This window comes from Xenopus laevis, chromosome 1L, assembly GCF_017654675.1.
Source record: "Xenopus laevis strain J_2021 chromosome 1L, Xenopus_laevis_v10.1, whole genome shotgun sequence".
Taxonomy (NCBI): Eukaryota; Metazoa; Chordata; class Amphibia; order Anura; family Pipidae; genus Xenopus; species Xenopus laevis.
This window is the reverse complement of record NC_054371.1, coordinates 196,164,016-196,180,028: the sequence shown is the minus strand read 5'-3', so window position 1 is coordinate 196,180,028 and position 16,013 is coordinate 196,164,016. Positions and strand designations below refer to the sequence as shown.

At 39.5% G+C, this 16,013-nt stretch overlaps 1 protein-coding gene across 3 annotated transcripts in view; it reads right to left on the bottom strand.

Annotated features, from left to right (window-relative positions):
• The window catches only part of edil3.L (EGF like repeats and discoidin domains 3 L homeolog), a 337,031-nt gene extending 329,547 nt beyond the window's left edge, over positions 1-7,484 (bottom strand). The window contains 1 exon segment of one of the 3 annotated variants that reach the window (NM_001090936.2): positions 6,961-7,484. In NM_001090936.2, the coding sequence (NP_001084405.1) occupies positions 6,961-7,030 (70 nt within the window). In that variant the 5' untranslated portion in view covers positions 7,031-7,484. 3 annotated transcript variants of the gene reach the window in all.
• Between the last annotated feature and the right edge of the window lie 8,529 nt (positions 7,485-16,013).

The window sequence follows — 16,013 nt, the reverse complement described above, 5'->3', positions numbered from 1 at the left end:
TCAAAGCCCCCAGTTTGTGGATTCATTCTACCAATATACTAATATCAGAGAAAGTAAACAGCACTGAGAAGTGTCAGCTTTTCAATGATCTTAAAAAACGATTTTCTAAAGATAAGTGCACAACTTAGGGTTATTTTTATGTCAGGAATAAATACCAACTATGCTATATCTATGTCAGAAATAAATGCTGATATTGGCTTAGAGGATTAAGTATCCTTTTATTTGAGGATGTGAGCAGGCAGTTCATTCAGAACTTCATACTGGGGCAGTGTCGGACTGGCCCGGCGGGAAACCGGGAAAAAACCCGGTGGGCCCCGACCCTCGTGGGCCCCTGCCGGGCCAGAACCCTTCTCTAGATATTTCGGATCGCGGAAAAAATGTTTTTTTCCGGCGATGCGCAGCGCCGCCAGCGCATGCACGCCGAACGCCGGCGCTGTTGCGCATGCGCGCCAATCGCCGGTGTTGCTGGGCCGACATATTTTAGTAGGGGTGCAGGGGGCCGGAGGGGGGCCCCTGGACAGCAGTCCCGGTGGGCCCCGGGCCCCCCAGTCCGACCCTGTACTGGGGTCTGGCACAATGATTGTTGGTTAACATGTCTATTTATAAGCTGAAATATAAAATGTGTTTTTGTTCTGTGGATTTTTCTGTATTTGGATTTTTTTCTGTATTTTGTTGCATATTTCTGTGCTTCTAAACTCCTTGTACAAAGACCACATTAAAAAGTTGTCTGGGTTAGGCATCCGACATCAGTTTATGAAGTATCGATAAGAAATAATGAACACATTTTAGTAAATCTAACCCGCTTCAGTTTACATATGTATGGACATATATATATAGAAAGATACATTTGCATTCAAGAATAAGTGCTAAATGTTAAGAGGCAAGAGAAAGGAATTCCTTTTACAAAGAGCTTACAATCTAAGTCAAATTTATGATTACAATTAAAATCTTAAGGACATACCGGTCAACACGGCAGCATAAATGCAACTGCAGCTCCTCTGAAAATGGTAATGCTCAACTTAAACCTAATTTATGACATGGTCAAGGGGACTGAATTTGGGACCCACTTGGGACAAGACTGAGAGTAATAAATTGTGAGTAATGAACTGGTAGGTGGGCATACAATGAATCTATAAGGAAAGTTGGGTTTGGTTATTTTGGAGAAGAGGCACTCGGGACATAATTACATTAGAGAACATTATAGACAGGTAGCAGGGCCCCCCTGTCTCCCACACCCTATAACCATGGGGTCAGCTTCATGAATAATTATGCAGATAGAAGCAGTGCAAATAGTTCTCCACTATGAAGTGGGTAGATGCTGTGGAATACTCTGCTTAGTGATTCATTTGATGCCTTTAATAAGGGCTTGGATGTCTTCTTCGGGGATAAAATTAGCTTTGTGCATGTAGAGGATATAACATATGATATATATATATATATATATTGTATACAGCAAGTGGGTTTATTCCCTAATGTAAATTAGTGATGTCGGAGGGGGGGGCACTGAAGTGTAAAACTTGATAAACAGTTCGAACCAAATTAGCTTTGTAAGCAATAAAGTAAATACACACATGAAAATATAAAGGCTGGATGTATTTTGCGCCCCAAATATTCTTTATCTGAGTATCTGCCCCTGTCGCCCTAGTAGGCCCCTCCGGCCCAGTCCCGTCTTTCCTCCCTGTCCCCCAGCATGATTGAATGATAAAGAAGGTAGGTGTGGGGGGGCGGAGGATGTTGCGGCTCAGGAGGGGAGGACAGAGGGTGCTTTGCGTCTGGGGCCCGAGGCAGTAGCCCCTAGAAGGCCCCTCCGGCCCAGTCCCTAGGAGGGTGTTGCGGCTCGGGGAGAGGGGCCAGAGGGTGCTTTGCGTCTGGGGTCTGGGGCCCCCGAGGCAGTAGCCCTGGTGGGCCCCAGGGCCCCCACTCCAACGCTGATATCTGCATATGTATATCTTTGAGTGGGAGCTGTCATTTTGATTTTCATGACTGTGTTTTTCTCTATAAGCTTCAGTAGGACAACACTATCTATTTAAAAACATCAGTGATGCTGTTTTGTTCATGCGGCCTATGAAGAACAGCAAATACACATAGAATGAATGTTTTGTATATGTTACACTTGGACTTGTATTAAAGTTAAAGTCCTCCATGAATGAAATATCTGTGTATAAATTGTAAATATGATAAGTTTGTATATTTAGTATATTACTATACCAGAATTTAAACCCATGAGTAACGTGACACTTCAGTGCTGGAAATGTTATATAAAACAACCAAAACACACCTCAGTATGCCATAGCCTAGGCGGCTATACTGTATTTGTCAATGGCATTATCCAAAAAGAACCAAAGCCATAGATACTCTGCTGGTGAGTTCCAGTGGCGCTGTTGCAGAATGTCTTTGCACAGAGCAGCTTCATGAAAACTACTACTCCCATATTAGCCACAGTACCCATATTTTACCATGGAATGGAATAGAAATGGAAGATAACCCTTGCATAGGAATAAAATACAGGTATGAGATCTGTTATCTGGAAACTTGTTATCCAGAAAGCTCTGAATTACATCTCCCATAGACTCCACTTTAATCAAATAATTCAAATTTTTTAAAAAAAAAAATTTTCTATGTAATAATAAAACAGTCCCTTGTACTTGATCCTAACTAAGATATAATTAATCCTTATTGAATGTGAATCTATTCTATTGGGTTTATTTAATATGTAAATGATTTGTAAGGTACAGAGATTCAAGTTACGTTTATCGTTATCTGGAAAACCCCAGGTCCTAAGCATTCCGGATATCTGTATAATTACTCTTTAATATCACAATATATAAGAAAATATATGATGCCCTTTTTCGATAAGCATATCTTATGCATGTAATAAGCTTTCAATAACAATACTTTAACAGAAGGCATCCTACAGTCACCAGGCTGTATTAAATAGATACATCTTTTTAAACTTACTTCCAGAGTCTGAGAAAATATATGCTCACTTACTGGCTACATTTTTCAGGCAACCAACCAAGCTAAATCAGGGAATAAGTAGCATTAAACCACAGACATGCAGGTCATTAATCAAACCAGAGGAACCTGCTCCTGGAATGAAAACACATTTATACTTCTCTGGTATGGTACCTTGTAAACCTGGACATCTAAATTGAAAATTATCGAGGGAGTTTGCAATTCTAACAGAATCTCTCTAGATCGGCCTGTCCTGAGAGAAGCCCATTGACCAGATAAGAACTGGAGGGTTTAATCTCCAGCCTGTCCATGAGCACTAATCTTTTTTTTTTTCGGTTTAGCTTGTGACCTGAAAACACTTGGGTTACATCACTAGTCTAGGTTATGAATTTAATATAAAGGCACACAGATACCCAAGGGAAGAAAGGACTGGTCCAAATTAGCCAAGCAGTGAATGATTGTCACTAAGCATTGCTCATAAGGAACATTGTCCACTTGAAGTCATCATATTTGGCTTTAGCCTTTTATTCACCTTCTAAGAAGGACTCATTTAGTTACCAGTGCACTCAAGTTTAAATGCTTGGATATAGGATTAAAAATGTATTTTTGAACTTTTAGTTGAAGTTTTAGTTTTAATATAAAAAAAAAATTCACGATGCCTTGTTCAATGACTTCATTACCCGGCAGTTTCCTATCAACCCTAACTTGCAGATGGCATTTGTAATTTTAGATATTTACAGACTGAATGAAACTGAATTAACCTTAAAACACAATATCTTGCTTTAGGTATTGATGGGGGAAATTGCTGAGCCATTTTCATGTGTTTAACTGACTAGAGAAGGCTCGCACCACGCTAAGGAGTTCATTACGTCTCACTGATCAGACAAATAGAAAGTCCTGTTTCCTTATTCCCTAATGAAAATTGTAAGAAACACGAAAAGTGGAAGCCTTGGTAATTTGGCAAATAATACATTTTGAAACGGCGGATATTCAATTTTACAGCTCGTTGATCAGCCTATTGGCACTCCGATGTAGTTAAGAATCAGATCTAATCGTTTAGAGGTATGTAGCCATCAACCCTTTGACTTAGAACCATTGAACAGTTGCATAAAACTCAAAAAGTAGAATCATTTATTTTCCCCAAGTGGATTTATTTAATATGTGGATTCCATTAAACTGATTGATTCCCTCAAAAAAAGGGAAGTTAAAGGAAATTGCAAATGTTAAATTATGAGCCATTCCATTATCTCGGAATCGTCAATGTGCTCTCTAAGAGAAGGAGTCGTGTTTTCCCTGCATGAATATTACATTTACAAGTGAGTTTCATTGCAAGGGCATGTTATAAAGGGGAAATAAACTCTCGACAGTCATCACTTTTCTAGAGGAGAGGGAATAAAAGCAAGTTTTGGAAGTCAATTTACAAAGCAAATTAACTTACTTAGGATCTCTAAGCAGTTCTGAGTGTACTATGACTCCCAGCACCTCTTAAACGTCTTCTGTTGTCAAGGAATGCTGAGAGATGTAGTTTAACAACAGCTGAGGGAGCTTGGACCCTGGATGTCTTGACCTCAATGTGGTGCACTTTGCTTAAAAGGCTAAAGGCATGAAGAGAGGCTACAATGACAGATTGGATTGCATCACGTGCTGACTGCAACTGTATGAAATGTTATTGGATTTTTTAGAGCAACCCATACTGATGAATTATTTAACAGCTTATACAATATTCAGTTTGATGACTGATCATTTGGTTCATTTTAGTAGAAAAAATAATTCATGGGATGGGTCTCTTACAAGAAAAACAAGGCAAGGACCACTACAGCAGAACACCCCTATGAATGCATCTTGTTCCTTTCTAAGCACATATAGAAACATTTTCCAATTACTCGTTCGGCTTAAGACATCAATAGTTGTACAACATTAGAAACAGTAATGAACAGCTGAAAAAGAAAAAAAAAACAAACACCCAGCCCGGCTGCATAAAAAGGGAATCATTTATATGTTAATGAACATCTATTTTCTGTACCAATCAATAAAGCCGACTTTGTATATGTACTGTGCTAAAACATTAAAGTAACATCTGCCTGAATATGCTGTAATCAAGGGAACATCTGCCAACGGAGAATAAATAATAAAAAAAAAATCCCAATCCATACTTCCCTTGGGTCACTCGTTAGACTTGACTACCATCTAAACAATTAAGAATTAAGGTGCTATTTTTTGGTTTTCCCATTTTTGGGGATTTCTTTGTTCTGTTTGTGCCACTTATTCCAACCATTGGAGAGGTTTAAACCAAGCCTTATTGGGATAGATCTTATGATGCGAGTGCGAGTCCAGTTACTGCCTGATTGTGCCTATAGCCAGGCTTCTCAATCACTTAACATTCTCACAATGATATAAGCCAGTACAGGAGCGCTGATCTCAAGTAAATATAGTTGAGCTGATCTGAGCAGATCTAGAATAGCCTAATCGGATTTTATTTATGGCCTGACGATGACAATGAGTGAGTCTGCAATTGCTGCAGCAAGACCTCTCTTTCTCCCACAGGGGCTGCCCTTAACAACCAAACTAAGTCTCAACATGGTACTGTGGAGGGGTAAGAACCAGGGGATTGTCAAGCAGATACATTTAACAGCACAGGAAATATATATACCATGTCTGAAAAATGAGAATAATGTATGCAGCCAGAGGGCTTATTAAAGCTAACCCAAAAAGCATTCTATAATCTATAGACAGAGTGGGCTGCTGTGGGTTAGCATCTGTCTGCCTATAGTGAAATCGACTCATTGCATGTACATAAACCTCAATAGTGTGTCTTTAAATATGATCTCTTTCCCCTAATGGATTTTCCACTGCAGCCTGATACAGATGTTCCGAGGGATACAAATAATAATGGTTTCGTAAAAGTGAAGAGCTCAGTGCAGGAAGACACAGCAGTATTTTGCTTTGGACTTGGCTAATTTCATGGATGTGATCATTTCCCCGGTGTTATTTATATTAAATTGATAGATCAGATCCATGTCGTTTCACACAGTTTAAAGCCCCAAAGGCTTCATTATTTTCCAGGCAGCAAAAAAAAAACAACTGCCGTCTGGAACTGTAATAATCCCCCAGATTTCTTTCATCCGTACACACTCATCTACAAAGCATGATGGATTGTCTGTACTTGGCTGGACCTTTTGGCCTCCAACAGGAGAAGTTAAGGAATCTATCACATGCTATGATGCCCTCAGTTACTCAATACTGTGGACAGATAACAAGTATTATGATAAAGAAGGCAATCGCGCTGCCTACAAATGCATTCGCAGTTCAGAAAGGGGCAGCAACCTGCCAGGAAGGGAAGGTGCTATAACAAGTTTCTCAGCACCGTGTTTCACATTTCATGTTTTCATCCTGAGATTTATTATGTGGCGCTAATTATATTCCCGTAAAAAAAAAAAAGAGAAGAACTCAAACTTGCAACTTTTCGTTCTGCCAAAAACCAATTATGGAATGATGGCTAGGCGCAATTAAATCTGTCGTCTCCAATAATGCCTAATGGAAAAAAAAGGGCAAGGGCAAAGTATCTGCTGCATCTTGCATCATTTCAATAAAAAAAAAGATAAAAAACGAGTCAAGGGGATAAGGACAAGCCTGCGGATATTTAATTCCTTTTAATCACTAATAGAGATTACAATTAAATGCTCTCCAGCCCTGTCGTCTAATTAAGAGTAGTTGCTAAAGTGAGCGGGGGGTTTGCAGATGGCAGGGTGTATAATCCACTTGGAGACGATGCTTTAGCAACCTGTGTTCGCCTGAGTTCAGCCAACATCACGTCATTTCCCTCCAGTCCCAAATTCCCGGCAACATGCATTACAGCGATTCCCAGAGGAATACTTTGCTGCGCACTTCTCTCCGTACTTTAAACAGTCACAGTGCCCTTTAAATTCCAGTTCAAAGCACTTAAACTGCCTAGCGCCGATGAACTTATTGAGCCTGATTGGAAAATGTTTTCACGCCGACACTTACCTTTGGCGGTGATGAGCGAGAGCCAACAGCTGGTAAAGAGAAGGATCTGGGAGACCCCCTTTAGGATCATGCTTGAATACAGGGGCTAGCAACAGATAAGCGGAGATCCGACAATGCCAGTCCTATAATTGAAGATTAATTTTTGCTGCCTTTTGATCCCTTCCCCTTAGAAACCAGTCTGAGTGATGAGGGGAATCTCAGCAGAAGGGGCAGAAGTCAATGATCACCAGTGTATATAAGAAAAGGCAGGGAGCGTGTATTGTATCCTGGAATATAGTGGCACTGACTGCACTCCACAGCATTCCCAACTGTCATTCCCTACTGTCAGCCACTGAGGACAATGAGCAGGTAGCAGCAGGCAGAGCACAGGCTGCCCTAATGTGTACACACACAAGCAGCCGATTGCTAAAGTCAGGAGCCTGACAGATTCTCTATCCAGACTGCCTTCTAGGCGTGGCTGAGTGCTGTGCACTAGCAGGCAGAGCTGCAGGGTCCTAATTCATGAAAGGGAGAAAGAGTTGCTGCTCTGGGTTACATCATGCACTGATACTTGTGTGCATTCCATTGGCTGAACTCATTTCACCTACATATTTATCAGCGAAGCTGAATGTATGACTATTCAGGTGGTGTAGCTGCAAATAAAAGTTACCATATATTTGTGCGCCTTTGAAGCTTTATGCAGGGGCTGTCTAATCTGCAGCCTTCTAGGTGTTGCTGAACTGTAGCTGATAGGTATAGAGTTCTTCTCCATATTCAATACATTTTTTATTCTATGAACAGATATAAATCTCAAACTGCTCTGGCTTGTACTGAGCTAAACATTATAGAGGTGATTTCTGATCCGATGCAAGGTTCAGTCTGGTCACAGATACAGGGTTCCGTTACTGCCTGTGCTCACTGGCGCTCCCCAACTTGAACATTTGGAAGACTCACAAGTTGGTTTGTCAATGTCTGTCTGCCTCCCCCAGTGTCGGACTGGGACACCAGGGGCCCACCCAAAAACCTTTGACTAGGGGCCCAGCAATTAATCTTAGACCAGGGGCCCACTCTCCATACTCTCCTAGTCTCTTTTCTTTACATACTATAAATTATTATTCCATCTATTTAGCCACTTTGTTCTCACAGAAATAGGGAACAGCCATGAAATAGGCTAAATGTCTAGCAGCATAAGGGCCCACTGACACCTTGGCCCACCAGGACTTTTCCAGGTATCCCGGTGGGCCAGTCCAACACTGGCCTCCCCTTACCTACCTGTCATAAATACAGTGCTCAATGAGTCATTGCTGTATTCATGGGGAGAGCACAGCTTGGCTTTGGAGCAGAGAGACCTGTGTTAATTCTCCTTCATGCAGGGCAAGGAGCAAAGTTTGGTTGCCACCTTTGCTGGTGGCTAGACCTGAAAAGGGGGGATGGGGCAGATAACATTGGGGGTGGGGCAGTGATGTAGGAACAGCATGATGACATCAGAGGTGGGCACAATGATGTTGGTGGATTTATGACACCAGGGCAAGGTTATTGCATCACTTAGATGCAACTGGCTGGATTTCTATCCAGTATTCTCAATGGTTTAAAGTGTTGATGCCCAATTCAAAACCACACAGGTGGCAAACCCTATCTCTAGCTATATTCTGCTTGATGATTAAACACAATCCTTTAATTATAGGTATGAGATTTATTATACAGCAATCAATTATCCGGAAAGCTCTAAAATATAGAGCAATGGTAATTTCGTTTTTTTTTTGTCTTATTTTTGATTGATTTGCTTTTTTTGGAGTATCTTAGTATTTAAATGCTTTTCATGTATTGGCCGGATTATTGTTCAGGTTTCATAAGGCTGAAAACCGAACAGAAAGTTCCGACCGAACAGGCTTTACAAAAACCGAACTGTTCGGGTCAAAACCGAATAGGTGGCAACCCTAGAGCAAAGTGAACAAGAGCAGTTTGAAATATTCATCTTGTATCAGATAAAGCAGGCCCTGGTGTGTAAAGGGTTGTGCCATTTGTATCTTATCTTGTGAAATACAGCTCCATCACCCTATTATCGCTAATTCTTAAACTAAAAATACAAAATACTAGTTATTAGCCCCCACATTTTTAGCATTTTGCTATAATAGCTCAGAGCCCACCAAAACAGATCCAGTAGAAGGACCCATTGACCATTCATGAACCTGTGAATCATCAAAGAAGCCTCTTGACTTACATCCCCCCTCCCCATGGCCATAAATTTAGGGGCAATGCCATTTGTAAATAAGTGGAGAGAAGGAGGCTTCCTCCCTTTAATCAGATATTCCCCGTGACAGGTGGGCTGACTGCAGCAGGGAACACTCTGTTTAACTGTCAGTCAAGCAGAATTTGCACAGACAAGTAGATATGTTGTATTTAACCTATGGATATCCTGTATCTCCAGCAGGCTGGGAAGGCGGATAATGAAACGGAGGAATTATTCCCTGGCTCAGGCTTGTCATTGTTGAGGAACCCCCTGGAAAAAAAAAATCTGTTATAACATGGGGCTTGCTGTCAATTCCTTGCTATACAATTGTTATGCAAAACATTACAAGTCTTATCATGGGTCTACAAAGCTGCTGAGAGGTTGCATTTTTTTTCAATGTTTACAGCTCTTTGGGGTTAATTTAATAATGTAGGTGTTTAAGGGGTGGTTTCTTATATAATAAAATGGATATATTGCATTCTCTGTTCTAAAAGAAGCATTTTTGGCCTTCGCTAGCGACAATTTGCCAGAAATCTCATCTTTAGGGACATCTCCAATTCACTAACTGGCATAGAGTACAATTCACTCGCGAACAAGACCATCGCTAGCATTCGTTCACATCCTATCGCCAGGCGACTTTTCCCTCTGGCGAACGGTCCAAACAGTGCGGATTTTGAAGTTTTCCTCATCATATACTGTATTTCGGAAATGCTTTAAAGTTGTAAAAAACGCTGGCGACTTTTCTTTTTTTTTTTTTTTTTTATCAACTTGTTTTTATTAAGGATCAGGCATGTACATCAATAGGATATATTTAGACCTTCCAGAGGTCCTAAATGAGAAGTAGGGTGACATAGAATGGTACATACATGCAATGCAAAGGTAAAGAGAAAGAAAAGGAGTTAGAAAATAAAAGCAAACAAATAAACAAGGGGTAATTGCTCTAAAATAGTAAGTCACAAAATGCGAAACATTTCCATAGGTCAAGATCGATTACCTTAAGTATGAGGCCAATAGCCTATTAGTTCGCTGAGTCCTGGGGGGGTGATCCTGATGACTTTTCTTTTTTTAAAGTCCAAAATATTAAAGATTTATGTGTGTGAACAATTTTTTAAAACTAATTTGAAGGGGATGCCACATTTGTTTATGGGTGGGCTCATGTCTAAGGCATTAGAGGATCTCTTCTGTCTTTATTATGGCTCATTGGACAGTTGTATTAAAAAGTGGCCACTTCAAGCATTTGCACCAACATTACTAATAATGACGTCCACACTTGGATCAAGCACAAGATACTGTTTTATTATTACAGAGAAAAAGGAAATCATTTTTAAAAAATTGGATTATTTGGATAAAATGTAGTCTGTGAGAGATGGCCTTTTTGTAATTTGGAGCTTTCTGGATAATGGGTTTCCACATAACTGATCCCATACCTGTATATACATGTTATTATGAAGGTGAATCGCCCTTTTAAAAGGCACTATTGCAGTTACCCAGAGCAACCAATCAGCAAATGGTTTGGATCATGTCTGCCACAGTTTGCACCAGTGCATTTCCACATAGCAACTATTTAACTCTTTATTTTCATTGTCTATCTATCGATCCATACTAGTAAATTAACCCCTTTGACTTTATACTGAGGCCTCCGAATCTGTACTGGGGCATTTTTAAATGAACATGAACATGCCTTTAAGAATGGCTTGGATGATTTTTTGGACAGACATAATATCAAAGGCTATTGTGATACTAAGCTCTATAGTTAGTATAGATATGGGTATATAGAATTTATGTCAAAGTAGAGAGGGGTGTGTGTATGGATGCTGGGTTTTCATTTGAAGGGGTTGAACTTGATGAACTTTGTCTTTTTTCAACCCAATTTAACTATGTAACTATGTTATACCTGTACCAGATCTGTGGATCTTGCCTACCTACAAATATTTGTTATTTCTTGCTTTCATAGTTCTATATTGATATATAGTGAAGCCAGATTGAAAAAAGACTAAAGTCCATCAAGTTCAACCCCTTGACATGGAACCCAGCGTCCATGCACACACACAATGACCCCTCCACACAATCATACAGTATATATATACTAATTGTAGATTTTAGTATCACAAAAGCCTTGGATATTATTCTTGTACAATTTGTAAAATGTTTCATTCTTTATTAATTGGCGCCTCTATTTCACTGCTTTCCTGTCTGTAACAAGTACAGGTATGGGACCTGTTATACAGAATGCTCAGGCCCTGCAGTTTTCTGGATCTTTCTGTAATTTGGATCTCCATGCATTACATCGGCTTAATATTATTTTAAACATTAAGTAAAACCAATAGGATTGTTTAGCCTCTAATAAGGTTTAATTATATCTTAGTACAAGGTACTGTTTTATTATTACAGAGAAAAAGCACATCAATTGTAAAAATCTGAATTATTTGATTAAAATGTCTACGGGAGATGACCTGCCCATAATTCAAAGCTTTCTGGATAACAGGTTTCCTGATAACGGATCCCATACCTGTACTAAATTTGTGGGGACCAAAACCACATTCACCGAGAGGCTTCAGTTCTGTTGTTTTTCATATTTGTTTTTCTTATTTTGAAATGTTCTCATCATGTTAACCAGGCCCTCTTCTGTTAACCTTTCATTCTAATTCCAGGTAACGTTTTTTGTACCGAGTTAACCAGTTGAAAAAAGTTATAGGTTAGAACGTTTGATATGAAGTATAACATTAGTGGTGTAAAGGTGATACCTTTATTGGCTAAGATGATAATCACAGCAAACTTTGAGAACATTGCAGTTTCTTTTTCAAAGCTGATTACAAAGAAGCAATGTTGGCACTGACATATACTTGACATATGACACACACAACTACTTCACAGCTTAGGTCTAATTCGTGCCTGGTCTTTGCATAACTCACCTCCCTATAAGTCTGTCTCTGCTTGCAATACAAATTATGCTTATGTGTTGTTTCGCCTTTTGCCCCTCACAGTTTTTTTTATACAAAATGCTGTATATATGTCAGTGCCAACATAGCTTCTTTGTAATCAGCTTTAGGGCAGGACTCCGCAGACGATTCTGATGCGACGGAAATAAGGTAAGTAATTCTATTGTCGGATCGCGTCGACACAATCCGACAATAGCATTACCTACCTTATTTCCGTCGCATCCAACATGACGCCTGCGTTTTTGCGCAGCGCGTCAGATCGCAGATAAATCGTCCGTGGAGTCCTGCCCTTAAAGAAGGAACTGAAATGCTCTGAAAGCTTGCTGTGATCATCATCTTAGTTAGCCAATAAAGGTATCACCTCTTTTGTTATTCTTCACATCAAAGGTTCTATACTATAACCTTTCATTTTGACTTATTCTGATATACAGATGAAGCCACTTTGGTTTGTGTGTTTAACACAGAATATCTAAACACATTTAACCCACTTATCATGTAAAGGAGAAGGAAAGTCGTTTAGCACTGGGGGTGCCAAATGTTAGGCACCCCCAAGTGAATGTATTTACTTACCTGAAACCCCGGGCTCCTATTAGCAGAAAATTGCACCGGCCCGGGGTTCTTCCAATGAGCACCACGGAGCGATCCTCTTCCGGCTTCTTCTTTCTTCATATTTCCTGGAGCAGACACATGCACAGTAGAATGAAAAAGCTGACTTTTTAGTTAAAATTTGGCCTTTCACTCTAATGTGCATGCATAGCCATGCGAAGAAAGGAGAAGCCGGAAGAGGAGCGATCCGTGGTGCTCGCTGGAATAACCCCAGGCCGGTGCAGTTTTCTGCTGATAGGAGCACGATCCTGGGGTTTCAGGTAAATAAATACATTCACTTGGGGGTGGCTAACACAGTTTCTTCAGTTAATCCCGAGTCATGATGCCTTTAACAAACACATCCTAGTGGCTTCATCTGTATATGGTGTATGGTGTATATGGTATAGGTCTAGTGCAGTTCAGTTTGTATAGATTTATTGCCTTTTATGTATAACATCATGTAAAGATCACTTTTTAGAGATTCATCATTCATATAAGCAGCTACTCTAGTAAGCTTACAAACTAAGCTAATTAACCTGATTGCATGCTTTTGTAGGAAACTTGAATACCAGCATGGGAAACCGTGCAGACAAGGGGAGAACATCCAAGGTTTTTGCAGAACGTGTCCAGCTGGGAAATGAATTCAAGGCCCCTACTGCTTGTTAACCAAAGTCAATGTAGTCTTCTGTGTGTGTGTCGAAAATAACTAGTTACCAAGCACATATCAATATGGATATATCTGGTATTAAAGAAATGAAGTGCATAAAATATTAGAATTCTGCCGTACAGGATTCCTTTTTTTGTAAATGTCTTCAGTCAAAGAAATGATCAGAACACCCTAGCAGTAAAATATATGTTCTCATGTGTCTTGGCTTTTAAGCAATAACTTTCCAGCATCTGCAGTCACCTTATATTTCCTTAATATAATAAGCTGCCGCCTCCTCAGTGCTGCCAGTCGGCTCAGGCATATTTCAATGTTTTGGTGGCACTCATTGCCTAGCCCTGCAATATTTTCATTGGTTTAAATATAATGCAGAGACGTACTGTAGAATATACATTGGGTAAAGGGGAATATGTATATGTATATGTGTATGTATATCACTGTATGTGTAATGTAAGATGTATTTTTGTATAAAAAAACTAAATAAAAAACTATATAAACCATATATTGTAGTGAATCAATGAATATACCCAATAGGAATTGAAAACATCTAACCCCTCCTGTTTTTTTTTATTGAGCTAAAGCTGAACATGCATGCAACCAACAGAATAACCTGCTGACATCATTTTATAAGGTTTGTTCCATTAAGATTTTGAATTCTCTACACCAATGCTATAGTATGTTTAATAAATGATTGTGGTTTGTATTAACATGGCAGGAGAGAAGTTAAATATTGAGCAGCATGAGTGAGAGACCAGTAGAGGAGCTTGTCAGGGGATTGGAGCTGGTGAAGGCATTAAATGATAATGTGCATGAAGGACATGATAAAGGAGATGACAAATGAAAGTCAGCAAATGAGAAATGACTAGGTGTTTAATATTAGGCAGTGGGGTCAGGACATATGAAGGGTGAGATACTTATTGATATGGAAGGTCATGTAGAGGAAAAATGCCAGACAACATATGGCAAATCATTATTATGGTCTCATTTACACAAGCAGGAGAGTCAATCAAATTTGTTAGATTGAAAGATGGATGATGTAAAGAGTCCAATTCAATTTCAGTTGTTGATTTTTTAGTCAGTGGCTTGTTAGACCTAGCGTATACTGCTGATTTTATCTCCCAGATATTATTGTTCTTAGAGTAATGCAGGGTGGAATTTGTTAATATTGTCTGTCTACTTATCCACTGATCCCAAGGACAAATAACAGAGGCAGGAGATCAAGCTGATTGTGGGAGGACCCAGAGAAACAGAGGATCCAGTTGGAGTCCTCTGCACAGTTTACATTGATGTCTGCAAAATATCCCCATAATGTAGGGTAAGGGGGACCCCCCAAAATTTGGAGGTCATGTGATTTCTAGTTGTGCTGCTGTGTGCTATCCAGGAACATGGGCTGATGGAGGTTTTGAGCTGAGAAAAGGTTTGAAACCAGTGGTGCATAATCTTAATATAAGCATTTATATATGGATGAACAACACTGTAACTGCAAGGAGGGGTGCTTTTTATGTGTTATACAGAGCTATATTAGGGTTAGTACAAAAATATAGGGGTTAGTGCTAAGCACTTTTTCAATGAGAAGCTCAGGACCATCAAGTAGTAGCTTATTGGATGTTAACAAAAATCTATGTGGACACAGGACACAGGTGTGCCAAATATTGAATACATTATAAGAAACCCACTTTCCTCTAAAATGTGCATTTGGGTGTTCTCCAATCCAGTTTCTTAGAGGTATCATTACTGCTGCAGAAATACAAATGGATCCTAGCAGAGTTCAATCAGTACTGAACTGTCATTTTTCTTTTAAAGCCTCTTTCACTTCAAGCCTATTCTTGGTTCACCCTATTCTTGGCTATGGACACGCATGTGTTTAACCGCTGCATTTTCGCCGTGGTCCGTGCTGCGGTTTTTAAAAAAGCCGGCTGCTGGGTATCGGTTTCAAGTTAAAACAATGGCACTTCCGCTAGCGTATTTATGCATCGGTCGGCTTTTTAAAAAAACCGTGGCGCAAACCGCTGCGGTTAAACGTATGTGTGTCCATAGCCTAAGCAACTTCATTGAACACAAATGGGGGAGTTTGATCACAATGGCAAAAGGACTTATCACGAACACTTTGGAGCAGCTTTATCAAAATGTGAGTTTAGAGATTAATAAATAAAAACTCACCCACATTCTATTCATTCCTATGGGATTTTTAAATGTGTGAAAGTTAGAATTCACCATTTGATAAATACGGTTAAAAAAAACCCCATAGGAATGAATAGAACGTGGGTGAGTTTTTATTTGTTAAGCTCTAAACTCACATTTTGATAAATCTGCTCTTTGCAATATACAAAAGCTCTTTGCAATATACCAAAGAATGCTATTTAGTTTGCCTTTTGGTAAATAAAGCACAAGTTTTATTTCCAATTTTTTGTAGTAGGAATGCTATAGCTGGTGCATTCATATATTTACATTACTAAGCAAAACTGATACTGGTAACAAAGAACTACTTCAAAGCATTTACTGAATGAAGGGACTATTTACCCAGCATACAATATTAACAGAAAGTAGAAATCTTGACTTTATCAGAAATACCAAGAGGGGCATGATGGGTGTTGTTTTGTATGAAATTTAATTACCGTATCACCAGGGTCAAGGAACTCAAAAGCTGATTCATTTT